This window comes from Sporobolomyces salmoneus, assembly GCF_050403485.1.
Source record: "Sporobolomyces salmoneus JCM6883 DNA, S_salmoneus_JCM6883_v1_ctg31, whole genome shotgun sequence".
Classification (NCBI taxonomy): Eukaryota; Fungi; Basidiomycota; class Microbotryomycetes; order Sporidiobolales; family Sporidiobolaceae; genus Sporobolomyces; species Sporobolomyces salmoneus.
The window spans coordinates 180,940-199,552 of NW_027481132.1; the positions used below are offsets into that span (position 1 = coordinate 180,940).

At 50.0% G+C, this 18,613-nt stretch overlaps 9 protein-coding genes across 9 annotated transcripts; 6 read left to right on the forward strand and 3 right to left on the reverse strand.

Annotated features, from left to right (window-relative positions):
• Nucleotides 1-5: 5 nt before the first annotated feature.
• On the forward strand, nucleotides 6-1,218 carry CWC21 (U2-type spliceosomal complex subunit CWC21; the record flags this gene model as incomplete). Its single annotated transcript, XM_076632907.1, has 4 exons — nucleotides 6-12; nucleotides 69-138; nucleotides 200-785; nucleotides 853-1,218. 4 exons carry the CDS (start codon nucleotides 6-8, stop codon nucleotides 1,216-1,218), a joined length of 1,029 nt encoding a protein of 342 aa, XP_076487164.1.
• A 198-nt stretch (nucleotides 1,219-1,416) lies between these two features.
• On the reverse strand, nucleotides 1,417-4,438 carry PWP2 (snoRNA-binding rRNA-processing protein PWP2; the record flags this gene model as incomplete). The annotated part of the gene is made up of 6 exons (XM_076632908.1): nucleotides 1,417-3,489; nucleotides 3,550-3,685; nucleotides 3,747-3,893; nucleotides 3,962-4,061; nucleotides 4,119-4,213; nucleotides 4,275-4,438. 6 exons carry the CDS (start codon nucleotides 4,436-4,438, stop codon nucleotides 1,417-1,419), a joined length of 2,715 nt encoding a protein of 904 aa, XP_076487165.1.
• A 428-nt stretch (nucleotides 4,439-4,866) lies between these two features.
• On the forward strand, nucleotides 4,867-6,310 carry JCM6883_001899 (uncharacterized protein; the record flags this gene model as incomplete). The annotated part of the gene is made up of 3 exons (XM_076632909.1): nucleotides 4,867-5,015; nucleotides 5,086-5,665; nucleotides 5,720-6,310. 3 exons carry the CDS (start codon nucleotides 4,867-4,869, stop codon nucleotides 6,308-6,310), a joined length of 1,320 nt encoding a protein of 439 aa, XP_076487166.1.
• Nucleotides 6,311-6,670: 360 nt separating this feature from the next.
• On the forward strand, nucleotides 6,671-7,751 carry JCM6883_001900 (peroxiredoxin-like family protein; the record flags this gene model as incomplete). Its single annotated transcript, XM_076632910.1, has 5 exons — nucleotides 6,671-6,838; nucleotides 7,085-7,383; nucleotides 7,451-7,500; nucleotides 7,566-7,597; nucleotides 7,683-7,751. 5 exons carry the CDS (start codon nucleotides 6,671-6,673, stop codon nucleotides 7,749-7,751), a joined length of 618 nt encoding a protein of 205 aa, XP_076487167.1.
• Nucleotides 7,752-8,085: 334 nt separating this feature from the next.
• Nucleotides 8,086-9,383, forward strand: JCM6883_001901 (M50 family metallopeptidase; the record flags this gene model as incomplete). The annotated part of the gene is made up of 9 exons (XM_076632911.1): nucleotides 8,086-8,221; nucleotides 8,289-8,363; nucleotides 8,424-8,498; nucleotides 8,571-8,747; nucleotides 8,826-8,885; nucleotides 8,957-8,961; nucleotides 9,028-9,082; nucleotides 9,150-9,233; nucleotides 9,295-9,383. The coding sequence occupies 9 exons, from the start codon at nucleotides 8,086-8,088 to the stop codon at nucleotides 9,381-9,383; spliced, it is 756 nt and encodes a 251-aa protein (XP_076487168.1).
• A 46-nt stretch (nucleotides 9,384-9,429) lies between these two features.
• Nucleotides 9,430-11,438, reverse strand: JCM6883_001902 (uncharacterized protein; the record flags this gene model as incomplete). The annotated part of the gene is made up of 2 exons (XM_076632912.1): nucleotides 9,430-10,219; nucleotides 10,279-11,438. The coding sequence occupies 2 exons, from the start codon at nucleotides 11,436-11,438 to the stop codon at nucleotides 9,430-9,432; spliced, it is 1,950 nt and encodes a 649-aa protein (XP_076487169.1).
• Nucleotides 11,439-11,959: 521 nt separating this feature from the next.
• On the reverse strand, nucleotides 11,960-13,289 carry HUA1 (Hua1p; the record flags this gene model as incomplete). Its single annotated transcript, XM_076632913.1, has 4 exons — nucleotides 11,960-12,066; nucleotides 12,213-12,426; nucleotides 12,531-13,133; nucleotides 13,209-13,289. 4 exons carry the CDS (start codon nucleotides 13,287-13,289, stop codon nucleotides 11,960-11,962), a joined length of 1,005 nt encoding a protein of 334 aa, XP_076487170.1.
• A 101-nt stretch (nucleotides 13,290-13,390) lies between these two features.
• Nucleotides 13,391-16,345, forward strand: JCM6883_001904 (uncharacterized protein; the record flags this gene model as incomplete). The annotated part of the gene is made up of 6 exons (XM_076632914.1): nucleotides 13,391-14,358; nucleotides 14,435-14,722; nucleotides 14,787-15,139; nucleotides 15,208-15,322; nucleotides 15,385-15,451; nucleotides 15,512-16,345. The coding sequence occupies 6 exons, from the start codon at nucleotides 13,391-13,393 to the stop codon at nucleotides 16,343-16,345; spliced, it is 2,625 nt and encodes an 874-aa protein (XP_076487171.1).
• A 322-nt stretch (nucleotides 16,346-16,667) lies between these two features.
• MTF1 (RNA polymerase specificity factor) lies at nucleotides 16,668-18,308 on the forward strand (the record flags this gene model as incomplete). Its single annotated transcript, XM_076632915.1, has 5 exons — nucleotides 16,668-17,394; nucleotides 17,471-17,625; nucleotides 17,697-17,962; nucleotides 18,050-18,194; nucleotides 18,267-18,308. The coding sequence occupies 5 exons, from the start codon at nucleotides 16,668-16,670 to the stop codon at nucleotides 18,306-18,308; spliced, it is 1,335 nt and encodes a 444-aa protein (XP_076487172.1).
• Nucleotides 18,309-18,613: the final 305 nt, after the last annotated feature.

Genomic DNA, 18,613 nt, shown 5'->3' on the forward strand with positions numbered 1-18,613 from the left:
GAGACATGTCTTGTAAGTAAACGCTGAGCTACAGAGAGTGTGTAGTACTAAGCTTTTGAACGCTACAGATAACGGAGTTGGTTTGGCGACTCCTCGAGGTTCCGGAACTTCTGGTCACATTCAAGCGAACCGATCAAAGTCAGTGTCCCACTCCTACTGTCGTATGTTACATCTGGCTGATTCCACTGCTCTCTGCCAGTCTGAGATCCCGACCCCAATTCGACAAATCCCACGAAGACCGCGACAGAGATTCCCGTTCTCAACATCGAGCACCTGACCAATCGATTCTCGACCACGAACGCAAACGACGTATCGAAGCGAAATGTTTCGAACTTCAAGTCTCTCTCGAAGACGAAGGCCTCCTCTCTTCGGACCAAATTCAAGAAAAAGTGGATGAATTACGGACTCAATTACTCTCCCAATCGAACGCGGGCCAAAAGGAAGGGTTCATTAAACCTAGTGAGCGACACGAATTGGCTCAGGCGAAACAGATTCAAGATGAAAAGTTTAGGAAAGCGTTAGGGATCAAAGAGGGTCATGTTGAAGGATTGGCGTTTGATCGTGACGCTCAAGCCGAAATCAAGAGACAGAAAGCAGAAGAGAGGGAACGTCACAAGGAAGAGAGGGCAAAGATTCAGAAGGATTTGGAAAAGGCGAGGGAACAAGCGTTTGAGAGGAGAAAAGTGTTGGATAGGGAGAGGAAGGAACACGAGGAAACGATGAGGAGGGAAAGGATTGAATATGAAGAAAAGATGAGACAGGATAGGAGGAAAATGGAAGCAGAGGTGAGGGAGGCGAGGGAGAAATCAACGACTGGAGCCCTTCCGTACAACGACAACGAACCGATCAGAGGTCGATCCCGTACCCGTTCAATCTCGAGGTCTCGTTCACCAAGGTCAAGAGGCTCGGTCTCTCCTCCTCCTCGCTCAACGAGACGTCGTTCGTACTCCCGCTTGCGATCAGATTCTCGTTCTCCCCCTCCTCGCAGACGTTCCCTTTCCCCTCGTCGCCGCTCAAGATCTAGGTCCTTCTCTCGTTCTCCTCCTCGTGTTCGTCGTCGAAACTACTCTCCCTCAAGGTCGCGTTCACCGCCTAGGAGGAGGAGGTCTTTGTCCCGTTCCCGTTCCCGCTCGAGATCCATCAGCCGTTCCCGTTCGCCGCCAAGAAGGAGAGCTTCGCCCGGAGGAGGAGGAGGACGTCGAGATAGTCGTAGCTTGAGTCCGCCCAGGAGACGAAGATGATCTGTTTCGCTCTGCATCGCTCTCTCGTAGTTTTCTGTTCTTTGCTCGAAAAGTTCTCTCTGTGCAAGTTGTTCTTCACTCGTACTCAGATCTCGAGATGGTGAAGCGAGTGTTTACAACAAACGGGAAGTGCAGAACAATGCGATTGAGAGAGAGAGTAGACCAAGAGAATTTTCTAGATTTCGATTTCCATCTGTTTCCCTCCACCATTCGTCTTCACCTCCGCCGCCTGTTGTTCCTTTTCCTCCTCTAGTTGTTTCCGTTTCTGTTGATCGAGTAAGAATTGAAGGGTGAAAGAGTTGTCGTCCGACAATTTGACGATCGATTCCTGAACTCCCGTCAAACCTTTCTGAATCCCCCTCAACGTCGCCGCAAACTGTCCCGATCGTTCCCTCAAGTACTTCCCATGACTGTTGAACAAACTCGAGATCCAAACGAGGTGGAATTCTAGATGAGGAGATTGTTCCAATTCGACCGAGATGAAATTCATGACTCGTTCGAGGTAATTCGTCGGTAATTGTCGAGTGAGGAGGTAGATTGTCGAAGTAGGGATCGCTTCATAGACGGTTTGAATGAGAGGTCGTTCGTTGAGTTTCAAGGACATGATGAACGCTTTGAGGTAGTGTCGTTCGGAATGAAGAGTTTCGAGAATTGTCGAAGGAGTGATGTCGACTTCGAGTTCGAACGGGTCGAAGGAGAGAGAGTCGTCGAGAGAGTAGATGAGGAGTCCTTCGGAAGATGCGGCGGCCCAACTTCGACCGGTCGGACTGAATTTGACGCATTTCGTTCGTGCTTCAGGTCGATATTTCCGTTTCGACAAGTCTCCGTTCCTCGCTCCCGGTAAACTCTTGTCCAATCTATCCTCCAAGTCTGAAGCTTCTCCTCGATCGTCCAACGATTCCTTCGGTCCCGCTTCCGTCAAATTTCTCGAATCCAAGAATTCCTGAGTTCCGTCCAAACTCAAGTTCTGACTGATTTCGAACCTCTTCAACAATACCCCGTCCCTCGCGTCGTACAAACAAACGTGTTTGCTGTTCCCTCCCGCCAATAAACAACTTCCATCGGCCGTATAACTCAAACTGTTGAACGATTTCCCACTCGAATTGTTCTGCGCCGTTACTCGATCGTCCGCCTTTCGACCTCCCGAAACGTCCTTCCTCCCTTCGATCAACGTACGTTGAACGGCATCCTTGAGGTCCCACAGCGCGATTTGTCCATCGAGAGTCGAAACCGCTACTTCTTTCCCATCTGGTCGGAAAGCTAACGCCAACGCATCCGCGTTCAACCTGAACGGTTCGACCGTCGAAGACCTCCCGTACACGTCCCATACTCGAATACTCTTGTCCCAACTCGAACTGACTAATCGATCCCCCAACGGACTGAACGCGAGAGACGAAACTGGACCTTCATGACCGGACAAGACGTCGATCAGTTTCCCCGTTTGAGTCGACCACATGTAAATCTCGAATCCATCCCCGGTACCTCCCGCAACGACGATTTCTCCAGAAGGGTCGACGGCCAACGAATTGAATTGAACGGGATTCGGAGTCGTGAAAGTTCGGAAATTTCGATATCGGATCAAATCGAATGCTCGAACGGTTCCGTCCAACGAAGCCGAGAATACGACTTGACCTTGTTTCGCGAATTCTACCGTTGAGATCGCCGACGAGTGATCTTCGAACGTGACGAAACAGAACCCAGTCGACGAATTCCATACTTTTAATTTCCCGTCGTCTCCTCCTGTTGCGACTAGTTGTCCATCGGCGGAGAAAGAGAGAGTGTTCATGTCGTAGAAATGACCTTGTTGTTTGAGGACGTAGGATTCACTTTGCCATTCCCAGACTAGTAACTGACCTAATTTCGAAGCTCCGAACGCTAACCATTCTCCCGTTTCGTTGATCGCGACCGAAGTAATCTTCTCCTGAGAGATCGAGAGGGTATGAACGCTCGTGAACGAAGGCATTTCCCATAATCCGAAGACTCCATTCGAGAATCCGACGACGAGGAGGTTCGAGCGAGGGTGGAAAGTGGTCGAGGTGACTTTCGAACCGGTTTGGAGGAAGTAGTTTCGGTTTTGAATACCCCATCGAGTGTTAGGGATCGAGTTGTCGATAGGACCGCTCGAAGTGGAGGGTGGAAGGAATCCATTCATCGTTTCTTCGTCGGAATCTTCGTCGTTCGAATCTTGATCCTCCTCCTCCTTCTTGCTCCAAGTAAAGACTGCTCCATCTCGAGATACCGTATAGATCTACTTGTCGACGTCGTCAGTTGCGGATTCGAGAAGACGGGTTCGAACTATAGTGCTCACAGTCTTGTGATCTTTCGAAAAATACGCCGCTACAACCTGATCTCGATGTCCCGCAAACGTCTTTGGTCTGTAACCTTCTACCGGATACAGAGTGTAAAGTCGAGCAGTCATGTCCTTCGAAGTCGTCAAGAAGAATCTGAATTCGAACGAGGAGAATTAGCTTTTCCTCAACAAAGTCGAATGCAGTGATCCCTCACCTCGAGTCTGCACTCCACGTGATCGATAGCACATCGTCGTAGTGACCTGTATAGGTTCGGTGTAGGTTGAAAGGAGCGAACTCTCGGGCGAGATGTGAAGGAGTGTGCCAAACTTGGATTTGGGATCCATGAGTTACTGCGATGAACCTGTTCAGCTTTCGAGGGGTCAGTCTGACGCTACATGAGAAGTCGAACAAGTGGGAGAGGCGACTTGCTTGCCGTTCGGCGAGAACTTGATATCTCGAACGGGTTTCTTGAAGTTGAAATGGTGTAAAACTGTCGACCTCTTGAAGTTGACCAAGATCGCTCTTCCATCTACAATGTCCAGTGTCAGTGACATGCTTGGTGAGCCATTCAAGGAAGATAGCTCACCTTCATCGACCGAAATGAGAACTGTCGAATCTGGTGAAAGTGCAACTCTCGAGATATTCTTTCGGTTCTCAAATGACAGAGTCCGCGATTTGTTGCTGTTCCCACTCCGCTCAGCTTCATGCACTACAAGAGAGAGAAGTGGGAGAATGAACTCACTTTACGAGATCGAAAACTGAAACCCTGTTCCCGACTGGACTGATAACACTGTTCCCATCTGGAGTATACAAAACGTTCCCTTGTCGGTATACGGTACCGCATAGGTTCGAGAACTTGAATCCGCTGGCAGCTGGCGTCCGTAGTTGTCGTTCAGAGATCGACATTTTTCTTCCTTCTCGTCTGCTGTTGTCTGGCTGCGCTCTATAGTCTCTGCGGAGTTCTTGCTGCTGAAAGTGCTGGTAGGTGGTTGCTGCAACTGTCTGAGTGCGTCGAAGGTGTAAAGTGAGAGCGAAACCTCGCTGAACTTTTTCGATTCGAGATGAAGAAGCCTACCCTCTTCACTTTCCCCATTTTCAGCCTAGAAGCTTTCAACAGACCGCCAGCAACCTCTTAGCTATTCCGCCGATCGGCTCGACCTCGAACAACGCCAGTTCCTTGATCCACCTCTTCCCGATTCTTCCCCACTCCCTGCTCCTCTTTCCTCACCTTGCACAGTCAGGACTCCCGCGACCGCCATCTCGTCCTCTTCCTTTACCGACAGAACCAGCAAGAACCGACAGAAGCGCCCTCGATCACGAATACACTTTCGCGAATGCCTCCGATCTCTATTGCAGCTTCATTCTGGCGAGGCGGAACGTCGCAAGGTCTACTCTTACGAGCCGAGACTCTCGCTCCTTTCCCTCCCGCAATTCGGGAGCGGATCATCAAGACAGCTATTGGGAGTCCCGACCCTGCAGGCCGGTCAGTTTTCGTTTCCCTCTCCCTCTCGAGGAATCCTACCGAACTGACTCTTTCTGGCGTATCAGGGTAGACAGATAGATGGTCTAGGAGGAGGTGTCTCTTCCCTCTCGAAAGTAGCGATTCTCAGCGCACCAGGCGAAGGAAAATCAGATCAAGAACAATACGGTCTCTTACCTGGAGTCGAATGGGCGGACCAAGGTCACAAAGACGGAAAACCTTACGACCTCATCTATCGATTCGGACAAGTCCCGATCCGTACCGATGACCCGATCGATTGGACCGCTTCATGTGGGAATATGGTATCAGCTGCGGCTCTCTCGGCTCTAACGACTTCAATCCTTCCCTATACGACGCTCTTTCTGAGATCTCGCGAGTTGAGACGTCCTTCGGAGGGAGATTTGAACTCGCCGATAATGTTTCCGCTGTCGATTTTGTCGGCGAGTAATGGAGTTTTGATGAAGGCTCATATTCCGATCGATCCAGTTTCATTGCAAGTATGGGAACCGAGAGTTGGGGAAGGATGTGAGATTGCAGGAGTACCGGGGAAAGATGAACCTGGAATAGAGGTGGAAATGCCACTCGATCTGGGAGAGGGAGGACTCGTAACGGGCCGAACGAAGGACACGGTTGAGCTAGAAGACGGAACGAAGGTGAATAGTCTCTCTCTTATGTATGACGTGCCTCCGCTAAAGATGCACTGCCAGATCACTGTCTCGATTCTTAGTTCCGGACTACCGAATATCTTCGTTCCCGTCTCTTCCCTCCTCTCGATCCCTCACCTATCTTCCCTCCCATCGAATCTCCTCACTCTCTCTACCTCTGAACTCCTCTCACTCCCAGACCTCGCTTCGACCCTCTCTACAATCCGTACTCGCGCAGCTCTCCAACACAATCTCCCTCTCTCTCTCGCTTCTCCCAAGATCACTCTCATCTCTTCGATCCCCAGCGAAGGCTACACGACAAGCTCAGGATCCACAGTCAAGCAGGACGAGGCGGATCTCCTGGTCCGAGCCGTTTCGAGCGGAGATTGGCACGCCACGATTCCCGGAACGACTCTCGGCGCACTCAACATCGGGCTAGGAACGAAATGCACAGTGATCCACGATACAGTCGATCCGAGCGGTGGTGAGATGGGTGAAAAGGTGACGGTGAGAGCGGGACATAATGCGGGAGTCGCGGAATCGACCGTGAGGTTCTCGAAGGAAACGGGGAAGCCGGAGAGCGTCGTCATGTTGAGAACGGCGAGGGAGATCATGAGTGGGAATGTCATGATACCGGAGAGGGTGTTTCGATGAGACTTTCAGATCTGCATTCTTGCGAGAAACAGAAGTGAGCAAGTAGAGTGTTGTTCATCCTGTAAACCTTAGACTTTATTAGCTGTGCGCATTCTGCTGTAAGCTTTGACCGTTAGACACTCGCTCGTTAGCTGTATCAAATCTCTGAGGAAAAAGGGAGGAAAGCAAGAAGAGAAGAACTGCGATTCGAATACAAAAGTATGAATTGAAAGAGGCTGTGCTTATCGTACTCTAAGTAAGGGATTTCGCTTTGAAATTGACGCACGCGCGCGCAGACGGAATTGCAGTGATCGAACGACCTGCCTCTTTCTCCTCAACGTTACCTCGACCCAACTCTCGCTCTCGTACCAGTCAATTACAATGTCACAAGTCGCGAAAGATGGTTTCCTACCCACCTTACCTCCTACGCCAGAGCAACTCCACCGAGCGTCGCAACTTTCAGTCTTCAATGAGCAAGGGGAGCAAGTTCAACTGGGTTCTCTCATGAGGAACGAGAAGGGTGGTAGTGGGAAGTGTATCGTAATCTTCGTGAGTCAAAGAGAGGTCCTCTCGGCTGTCGAAACGAGAGAAAACTGACAAAAAGCTCGATTTTCACTTTCCCTCGCTTATTCCGAACCTCTACGACCTCTCCTTTGCTCCCTGATGACTCCTGCACCTCAAATAGATACGCCACTTCTACTGCGGATTAGTATGCTTAATTGTCTCTGCACCCGAAGGACAGAGAGAGAGGAAGCGTCTCGCGAAGAATCGAACTAACACGATTTCCATCTACAGTGTCAGGATTTCATCTCCTACCTCACCTCCAAGATCACTCCTGAAGTACTACAGCAGCATAACCTCAAGCTGAGCATCATCGGATGCGGAGATTGGGAATTGATCAAGCCTTATCGACAAAACCTTGCGACTCCGTTCGAAATCTACGCTGATCCGACCAAAGAGACCTACATCGCACTCGGAATGACTCTGAGGACTCTAGACATGGGTAGTAAGACACCTGAGTACCAGAAAGGCGGAATGATTGGAAATGTTCTCAACTCGATTATGAAAGCGTTCAAGATTGGGGGAATTTTTGGGTGAGTTTTGGCGCAGACATATCCACGATCTCTCAGTGCAGTATCTAATATTGTCGCGTCTTCATAGGAAGAATGCTGGAGATCAGAAACAACTCGGAGGAGAATTCGTCTTCGCGGGTGAGTTTGGACTGTTATTCATGTGGGCTGTCATCGATCTATTTTGCTAACACTTCGCATTCCAGATGGTCAACCAATCTACACCCACCGTATGCAGGTACGCTCTTTTCGAAACCACGTCCTCTCTCCTCTTTGAGATCTTTTCTCAGCTCGAACTCACAACCCCCCTCGCCTTCTTACAGAACACTCGTGGTCACGCTCCTCTCGGCGAACTATTCGAAGCTGCCGGTCTCCCTCCTCCCGATCACTAGTCCTTTACGAGAAAACCAGTCGTTTCAGCCCTCTTTCGAGTCTTTCGCCTCTCTCGTCTCGTTTCGTTTCGTCCGCCTCGCTCAGTCGCACCGTACCCTTACTCTCTATTTTCTAATGCTATACCACCCCCTTTTCGTCGTTGTCGTTTCCCAATCTCCGGTGACGTTCCGCGGACGAGATTCGAGAGGGCTCGAGCTTTCGATCCTTTGATCTTTGCGTGCTCACACTCCTCTCTTCTTCTCTCCTTCCGAGTCGACGCGCTACTGATCCCGCCACCTCACGATATCGACTCAGCAGCACTCGACACTAAAACTCACCTATTTCAAACGAGACATGTCGTCAGAAGAACTAGATCACTTTGAACTTTCCCACGCTCAATGGATCAAGGTCTACTACGTTCAAGCGACCGTCATTTGCTACTTGTTAGGTTGGAATCTATGGCTCGCGAGAAGTATACTGTTCCCGCTCAGTGAGTTCATTCAGCTCTTCTCGAGTCTCTCCATATGCGTTTCGAAGCTGACGGCATTTGAGTGCAGAGCTGTGTGCGGTCGCGTATCACGAAATGATGCATGCTCTGGTCGGGACGTTGACAGGAGGAAAAGTTAGATCAGGTAAAGCTTTCGAGTTTCTCGCCCCCGACCAAACCTCAGTCAATTTCTCGCTTTGAACAGTTATTCTCGACCCGAATCAAGGCGGAGCGACCACGACAGAGGGTGGTTGGCCGTTCCTGTCCCTTCCTGCCGGCTGTGAGTACTTGAGTCGTCCCTCCCTTGCGTATGTCTTGCCCGCTGAGACAACTCACACTCTTCATCACGCAGATATCGGATCGACAACGATCGGCTCACTCTTGATCTTTGCCTCGTTCGATCAAAAAGCCTCGAAGATCGCTGCAGTCCCAGCTTTCTTGCTCCTTTGCCTCGTTTCGTACTGGGCGAGGAAATCGAGGTTTACGTTGATCAATATCGGTGCGATGGCCGGGTTACTCGTCATCTTCTGTGAGTCATCAAGCCGGCCTTGAAAAGGAACGGCCTACAGAGATGGGACAAGAACCTAAATCTTTCGAGCGATCACAGTTTTCATTTCGCATTCGGTTTTCTTACCTTTCTTACTGATCAACATCGGGGTTATGAACGGTGAGCTTCAGGAGCTTCCTGTTTGCTCACGAGTAATTGCGTACTGACTCTGCGTTTTGAGTTACCCACAGTCATGGTTCGTCGAAGTCGATTGCTGAGAGTTGTGCGTTTGACACTGACTAGAGTGATCTTCCACGGACAGTACTCTGTCTTTGACCAAATCGATGATCTAGTACTGCACAAGATCAACGCATCAGGTAGGAGTTCTACAATGCTCGATGCGGCCTCGAAAGTTAGCTCATCGAGCGTCGACTTCCAACGCAGATGTCTGTGCTTTCCAAGAGCTTTATCCCTGGCTGCCTGCTCAAGTATGGGGAGCGGTCTGGACTACGTTCTCCTTGACTGGTTGTGAGTCCTCTCACCCAATTCGAAGATGAAACGCTCACGATCTGTCGTTTTCGTCATGCAGTGACTCTCTCAGTTCTCGGAGGTATCGCTTTCTTCAAAGACAATTTCTCCGACCAAAGTGTCTCCGCTGCCACATTCTTACCCATCTGAAAGGAAAGTAGTAGAAAGATAACTCGTTTACAGTTTGCTATCGGAATCAATCGACATCTTTACTTATCGATTGTTCGCTCCCTAAAATCGGTGGCATACTCTTCCTTTTCCTCGCTTGTCCCGTTCCTGTTGTCGGTGCCAACGTCGAGCTCTTGCCACCTCCTCCTCCTCCTGCTTCAATTGTCGATGAAGAAGAATGTTTACTTTCACTTTTCCTCCTCGTCGTAGCTGTCGTGCTCTTCTTTCCCCCTCCTTTCTCCTCCTTCTCGCTAACCGCCGTCGTAATAGTGACACCCGAGACTCGTTCAGTAGTCTCTACAAGTCCGGCTCTTCGAACCCAAGCTCTACGTCTCGTGTATTTCCCTAATCCACCTTTCGGTCCCATTTTCTCGAAATGGTTGTCTCCGTACTGCCACCCTTCTCCATCTACTGACCAGCTTTCGAAGAGTCTTGAATTCTGATCCGAGATCAAGGAAGCTGGCGACGAGAATGAGGTTGGTTGCAAAGTCGGTGCGGAGGATTGAGAGAGGGAGCTGGAGAGGAGGTTCGAGGGTGGGGAAGGTAAGGACGAGAAGATAGAGGAGGCCGTGGTCGAGGTTGAAGCGGGAATAGGAGAAGGAGGTGATTCGAGAGGGCCGGGGACGGAGACGGGTAAGACGACAGAAGGGAGGGATTCTCGTAGGACTTTCCATTCGGGATCTAACCATTTCCACGAGGTCGTCTTTTTGAGGCGAGAGTTTGGATCGGAGGAAGTTGGGGAGGGGAGATAGGTGATTTGAGCTGGGGGGAGGATGAAAGAGGAAGGAGGGTTTGAAGGGTTCGAAGAGGGATCCGTCCTGTGGAGCGAAGACATGATCAGCTTAGAACGAAGAAGGGACAGTATGAGAGTACTCACCAACTAGCTCGTTCTCCTGGTAGCAAAGCATGAGTCCAATCCAGTCCAACCCACCATCTTTGATTCTCGAAAACTGTAAACTGAACCTCAACATCTTCCTCAACCTCCTTCGATTCCTCAACTTCCCTCGTCGTCACTGAGTCAACTCCAGATTCCTTGATCACAGTCTTCTCCGTGATTTCGATTCCTCCTCCGTGTATACTTGAACTTTTAACCATTTTCTCCTCGACCACTCCTTGTCCATTCTTCTTCCCCCCGATTCCAGCATACCTCTTCTTGCCCAACAACCCAGGTATACCCACTCCTTTCTTCGTCTTATCCCATTCCTTCCCGAACCCTTTCCCTCCATTCAAACACACCGAACCTACTAATCTCACGATCCATCTAATCGTCGAACTCTTCCATACGAGCGTTCTCAACGTTTTAAAGAACGGAGCGTTCCACAGTATCCCAATCGACCCCGCGACGAGGAATAGATAGCGAAGAGGGATTAGGTACGTGAGGATGAGATAGAAGGGATAGGAAGTCAAGGCGAATCGAGCGGTCGTGTATGCTGGTGCACGGGTTGAAGGTCGAGTTGGAGTGAAAGAGAAGTAGAGGGATAGAGGGTGAATCACCGTGGTGCGGAAGGAATGGAGGTGGGAGAAGAGGAAATGAGAGGAAGTTAATAATTGAGAATAAGCTGCTGGGGTTAACGTCGGAGGTCGGATGTGTCGAGACGAAGATGTCGCGGAGGAGGAAGATGAGATGATGGTGGTGGATGATTTCGAGGAGACTTGTTTCGATGCGGTAGAGAAGTATCGAACTGAAATGTAAACGAGAATTGAGAGATTGAATCCATAAACTGCGATCCATCTTCCGAATAAACAAATTCCCCACCACGCCAATAACACCAATAACGAAGCGAAGAAATTGTCATGTTGCCACGTAACCAATTGACAGAACGTCGTTAGAGTTGAGATGATGGGCGCCGTGAGAGAAAATAGTTTGAGCAAGGTTGGAGGAGTCGCTAATAGGAGATCGGTAGGAGATGGTTCTTCGGATTGAGGAGGAGTTGTAGAGGATACTAAAGGAGAGGTCGAGGGGAGAGGAAGAGGAGACCGAGATGAAGAAGTTGTGAGCGACGAGGAAGAAGTGGTCGAAGTCGGGTTGGGCTTCATGATCGAGATCACCCGAAGGCCAGGATCAGTCCAGAGTGTATCTATCCTGTTTGATCGAGCGAGTGTCAGGCGTGAGGGAGTGAATAGAAGGAGAGAGAAAGAACTTGGCTCACGTGAAAGAAGTGCGTCACCAACCACTCTCTGCGGACAGTGATCGGCTTAGTATAGAGTGATAGAAGAAGACTAGTTGATCAGATGGAAGGTAGACCGAAGAGTTCCGATGGAGAGAAGCTTGAAGGAGAGCGTTGTTTGGCAAGGTGGGGGGAAGAAGCTTTGCAACACTTGCGCTTGTACTGTGTCGGAATCAAGTGTACCGTAGTCGATGTTGAGAAGAGGGATTCGCGGAAAGGAGCAAGTTGAGAAGAAGAAAGCTGAAAACGGCGACTTTCGAGTTCTTCCAACTTTTGCTCAACAGCAGAGAAATGGGAGAGTACTACAAGATGTATTGACTGAGAACACTGAATACAACAACAACAAAGGAAAGAAAAGGTGATTATCTACAACTCGTCAGATTTCGGACATTAGAAAACTCTCCCCGTTCCCATACATCTGGTACAGGTTACTTCGTCGAATATGAAAGGACTCATTTGTAGTCCGTCTCCTCCGCAGGCACGACATAGTACTCCTCCTGAAGGATGATTGAGCGTCAAGGCGAAGGGAAGAAATGAACGATGTATCAGTTTTTGATGCTCGATTCTCGTAGGAACCTCTTCTCGACACGTCTCAAAGGTCGCTCCATGAAACACTGAGCCAAGAGAGAGCTCGTGAACTCACCTATCCTCGGATCCCCCGGTCTGACCACCAAACTATTCCTCAGTACATCTAGATGAGGTCTTTGATTCGTAAACATTATAGGAGGTCTCATCGTCGTTCCTCCTTGACCAGGGGTCGATAGCAATCGAAGAGGTCTTTGGTAGTTTGCTGGTGCGATTGGTCGAGTAGAGTGCTTGAGGATCGAGGTGTAGGGTTTCCCATATTTTTGCCAGCACTACCGTCGACGAGTAAATGATCATCAGTGTAGCTCTTTCGTTCCCGCACGTAGAGAGTAGAAGAGAATGAGAGCGAGAGAGAGGGGGGGGGAGGAGTATGTACCTTGCGACAAGGATGACTAGGATCATCCCCCTGATAACCCGTCGTCGCACCAAACGGTTTATACCCCGTATTCCCACACTTATGACACTGCTCGCCCACCGGAAACACCAATAATCTCCCATCGTTCAAGAGCGGTTGTCCTGGAGTTGGAGTCGTAGTTGGTTCGTAGACATTCGAAGGTGCTGAATTCGAAGAAGAAGGAGTTCGAGGAGGTAATGCCGGAGGAGGAAGAGGAGGACGAGATCCAGGAGGAGGAGGAGCAGACCCGAATAGAGCGAGGGAAGGTCCTTCTTGGAACCCCGTTTGAGCAGGAGTCAAGCTCGAACCGTTCCAGAATGGGAACGTCGGAGGAGGTAAGAATCCTCCGTTCGCGGTAGGAGGGGGTTGGTACAATCGATCAGGTTCTTGATACTGTGCGTTCGGGGGCTGGTAACGATGAGAACGGGAGGGTCTTCTTTGTGGAGGAGGACTTAGAGCTGGATGAGACGGAGGTCGAGGATGCGAAACTTGAGGAGGGGAAGGGACGGGAGGAGCGGGTTGGAACGGTCTCAGTGGACCGTATTCGAGAGTTTGTTCATTCGTAGGAGTCGGTTCGTATGCGGGCTATTCGGTCGTTCAGAGTAGAAGAGGTCAGTTGGAATCGCGAATAATGATGATGAAGAGCGAGGAAGGACTGACAGGAGGTTCATCGGGGATATCGTCTGGATCTGGTATTAGATTCGTTGGTCTTCTATCTGGTAATCGAGGTGGTGCGCTCATTCAGCTCTGAAGTGGTCAAAAAGAAGCCAAGAGAGAATCGAGTTCGGCGAGAGAGAGCTGCGCGTTGACACTCCTCTTCTTCTCCCTCTACTCGACGCCTTATGAACTCTACGACAGAAGAAGATAATCCAGAATCGATCTGGTCCAACCCGACCCCTCCTCCTGCTCAAACTGAATCAGAATCTCGTTCAACTCCTCCCGTTCAATCGACCAACGATATCTGGGCTTCAGTACCCTCGACTAGCACGAGTTCTTCTTCCGGATATCATCCGACGTACATTTCTACGCCTCCGCCCGATCCAGTCGCGTCCACCTCTGAATCGCTCTCAGAGTTCGATCCCTTCTCCCCCTCTACCTCCCGCTCACAAACAGCAGCAGCAACAACGCCGACGACTCTACTAGGATCCGGAATCAGAAAGAACTCGAGACTAGTGTTGATCGATACAGATTCCGACGATGAAGCGGAAGAACGAGAAGCCGAGATCGAGTTGAGGAAACGATTAGAGCGTGAAGCGTTAGAGTTACACGAGAGGGATAAAGCAGAGAAACGAGCACAGAAGGAGAAGGAGAAGGAACAAGCAGGGTCGTCATCAGGAGGAGGAGGAGGGTTCAATTTCGTTGGAAACATGTTTAAAACTTTATCTTCCGCCGCGACGAGTCCTTCAACTTCGAGACCGACAACTCCGAACGTACAACCTTCCACCACTAGTACGACGTCGACGTCAAATACGACTCCTCAGAGACCTCGTCCGCAATCCCCGACGAATACGAATCTACCTCCAGAATCTCCTTTACAGAAACCTTTCGCTTCTATCGCTTCAGTATTCCGTTCTTCTCCATCTACGTCTCAATCTGGATCTTCATCATCTACGAATCTAGTCACAGCAATCGCGGGGAAAGGGAAAGAGAAGCAATCAAGCCGGGAGGAGGAGGGAGAAACGATGAATGAGAAACAACCTCGAACGACACGGAAAAGGGAAAAGAGGCCGGATCCAACATTCGACTTCACGAAGTTCCTCGAACAGATGCGGAGCCGTCAAGCGGATCCCATCGCAAAGTATCTACGATCGTACGTCTCTTCCGACGTACTCCCCTCGAGTTGCGCAGCGAAGACACTCACTGACCTGGACTGGAACGACGCATAGGTTCCTGAAAGAGTTCAGTAGGAAACCAATTCAATCAACGAACGATCAAACGAAAGTGATCAACGATTTCCTCGATTTCATCGCTTCCAAAATGAGACAAACCGATCCTTGGAAATCTATCTATCAAGACGAAGCCTCACGTCCTCTATCGAAGGAAACGGAAGTGAATGAGAAAGAGCAACAAACAGTAGGGGAGAAAGAGTTGGAAGGAGTTGAGAGGGCGGAATTCGAGTTTGATTTGAGTTTGGAAACGATGGAGAAACTCGTTATGAATAGGTTATGGCACCTGTGAGTCCTCTCTCCTTCACTCACCTGTGATAAAAGAGTTGGATCTCACCTGTCTCGTGAGTAGCACGTTCACGCCGGCGCTGGATCCGGCAATGTTCGAACAAAATGGTGGAATGTCGCCCTCGGGAGATCTCGAACGGGATCAAGTTGTCCGACAACGAATAAGATTGTTCGGCTGGATCGAACCGAAACATCTCGATCTACCCATCAGCGTCGATCAAGCGAGTAGTGGAGATGTTACCCCCGAGAATGAGGAAGAGACAGAGAAGGAGGGATCAAGGGAGAAGAAACCGGGGAAGAAAGGATCAGAGAGAGGATTCATCGATTTCGCAGCGAGTGAATTGAGAAAGATGAATCAGTATAAAGCGCCGAGGGACAAATTGATTTGCGTGCTGAATTGCTGCAAAGTCATCTTCGGTGAGTCTCCATCTCTTCTCCTTCATCTCGGCCATCACGAGACTCACTCGAACCTCCCGCTCGTGCAGGCCTGATACGACATGTAGCGAGCTCAGCTGAAGAACAAGGTGCCGATACTTTTATCCCTTTTCTGATTTACGTCGTATTACAAGCGAATCCCGATCATCTCGTCTCGAACTTGCAGTATGTACATCTCTCTTGATCTTCTCGATCGATAACAAAGCTGACTCTTGTCTCGAATCAAGGTACATTCAACGGTTTCGAAATCCGGAAAAACTCGCGGGAGAAGGAGGCTATTATCTCTCGAGTCTTGTGAGTTCTTCCCACTGCATACAACTATTCTGACCCAAGTACTGAATTCGCTTCTCACAGAACGCGGCTATATCGTTCATCGAGACCCTCGACGCCTCGGCTTTATCGAATATCGACCAATCCGAATTCGAGCACAACGTCGCGAACGCCGTCAAACTCCTCGCTTCGGAAGAACCTCCACCTCCGCCGCCTCCTCGCTCTACTCGACCATTGTCTTCGTCTTCGGTGCAACAAGATCTCGAAGCCGCTCGACCTGGAATGCCCTCCCCTCTCAATTCTTCCTCGAATCTCCATTCTACCGCAACCGACGAAACTTCTTCAGCCTCTCTGATCGCTCCTTCAACTTCAACACCGAACGAAGATCCGAATTCAACCAAGAATCTGTTATTGCGAGGGAGTGATTCCGTCGAACGAGCCATGTCGAAACCTATCGGAGCCCTCGCTCGAATTTTCGAACAACTCGAACTCACCGCGAACGAAATCACCGGTCAAACATCCTCACCTCCTTCGACTCCCGGGCCTGGTTCTCCCGCGTCGAATCGACCTCCAGGTCCTCATCGACGTTCTACCCTTTCTTCCTCAACGACGAATCATCCTGGATCTCCCCTTCAAATGCATTCACCTCCTTCTCCAGATCCAGCTCTATACGCACCGAGTGGAGTTTCGGACGCGAAGATTTCTGAAACGATCGAGAGACAAGAACGGGAAGAACATGAAGCGAAAATGAATACCTTGATGGAGTTGTTCTCGAGCTCTTCTTCGGGCGGGGGAGGAGGAGCGAATGGAGAGGAAGGAGCTGGAGGTGGGATCGAGAGGGAAGTGATGGAGATTGTGTTGTTTGCGGAAGGGGGAGATGTTGGGAGAGCGGTCGAGAGGTTGCTCGAAATGGTTTAGAAGGGTGCCTCCGGCATGGCTCTTCAGGATCACCGACTAAGGAGCGTCAGGAAGATTCTCTGCCGGTTCACACGAGGGCACAGGTCAGGCGGCTCATGGTCATTTTTTGGTTCTCAGCAAGTTCGCAGTTTTCATTTTCGTTTTCTTTTTGGTTTATACCCTCTCGTCTCGTGCAGTCCTCTCTCGTTGTTATTCTCTGCAAACTAGACGTATTCTTACTGCCGACCTCAGACTTCGGACTTCTGACCTTGTTGATCTTCGAAGCGAAAGTGTTTTGGCTTTCATCATCTTCTTCTCGACTCGCCACCTGAGTAGCGCAAGGATGCCAAACTTTCGACCGCTATCTACACGGTCGTTCAACCTACAGCCGATCACGTTCTCCCGCCGTTCCTTCTCGATCAATGCACCTGTCCTCTCCTCCTCTTCCTCCTCCTCAACCGGCACTCTTGGATTCGATGAATCAGTGACTTCAACTCGACAAATCGGCAAAGTGTCCCGACCTGCACGATCGACTCCGCTTCCGACTGGACCTCCTAAACGTAAATATCCGAAACCTCTCCCTCTCTCCCTCCCTCGATCCGACGAGCTAGACTTCCTCGCGAAAGTACCAGCGATCAGGAATCGACCTACATTGATCAACGAAGAGAGTTGTAGGGCTTTAGTGAGGGCTTGGGGAGTAGATAAAATGGGAGACGATGTTACGGTCGTCGATACTTATGCTGGAGCGGGAGGACTGTCAAGAGCTTTCTTGGAGTTACCGAATGTCAAGAGATTGATCACGATCGAGGACGCGTTCAGATATAATCCGATAATCAGAGTCAGTCTTTCTCCCTTCTCTCTCTCTTCCGGCGTCTGTGCTTTCCCTCGACCTCGTTCATCTACTGAAGATGAGATTGACTGTTACCCTAATCAGAAAATGCGAGAAGAAGAAGAGGTGAAGAACCCAGGACGGATGAAACTGGTCGAGATGGATAGTTTTACGTGGGAAGCTTACTCTGAAGCGGCGAAACACCTCGATCTAGTACCGACAATACCGTGGGATCAAGGTCGTAAGTCTACTCTCGAGGTTCTCTCGACTTTATCCCTCTGATCCGAGCTGATCCAGTTGCACTCCTCTCTGTTCAGCGAATAACCACTTGTTCTTGGCGGCGCAACTACCAAACAATCGACATGGAGAAGGAATGTTCGTGCAGCTCGTGACGGCGATCGCGAGTAAGATGTGGTATTTCACAAGAGGAAGATTTTCGATGGGATTCGTCGGATCCGAGAACTACTGGAAGGTAAGCTCACTCCTTTCCTTCCTCTGGCTAGCAATCAGCGTGCTGACTCAGTGTCGTGTGCATTGTCGTAGAAAATCTTCGCTCAACCGGGAGAATCAGCGCACCACAAACTCTCCGTCTTACTCCCTTGTCTCGCCCACCTCGAATACGTTCAAACGATGACGGATTTCCGACCGGTCGAATCTCATTTCCACAAACCTCGAATGGATCCCGCGCACGTGAAAGCGATCAAAGTTACTCCGAGGTCGAAACCGCTCGTTCAGAATTACGACGCGTTGGATTATGTTGCGAAACATATGTTTGTTGGGAAAGCGATGCCTTGGCCAAAAGCTATTGCGTAAGAGGGTCTTTCTCTCGCTCCTCTGAATACCTCGAGAAGGGATCGCTGATTACTTTCTTTCGTTTCTTTTTCGTCGGTGTACAGAGCGATTACACCAGGTTCGGCGAATCTTATCCCGAGCTTAGTAGAACAAGGTCTCCACGATCTCGAGAAACCCGTCACGAAATTGACTATGGAAGAATGGGTTAAAATCGCCAACACTTTCGAAGATTGGCCTTTCAGACCGAGCGTGAGTCCACAATCATTCTCTTCTTTTTGCATTGATTGGAGTCTGACTCGCCTACGCTCTTGAACCGGATAGAACTTGATGGACATCTGGGGGAGCGACGATACAGAGTATTAGAAAAGCTTGGATTCGTTGTTGAAACAGAACATGTCACGATCGTCTCGCGGGGAGGCAACGCTGAGGCGCACTGGAAGGACTTGGATGAGTGGATACTCGCATTTCGCAACTCGCAATAACTACTCTGCTCTACTCTTTCGCAACTGTTGTAACAAAATTTTCGTTTTTCACTACTCGCAAGGATCGGCCGCTGCTGTCGCTTCCTCTGCTCTACCTGTCAGAGCTCGATACAGTACGGAGCAGACTTGCTTGCCTCGCAGAACGTTCTCTCCTCTTCTTTCTCTATTCCGCTCCTTGGCCAGAGA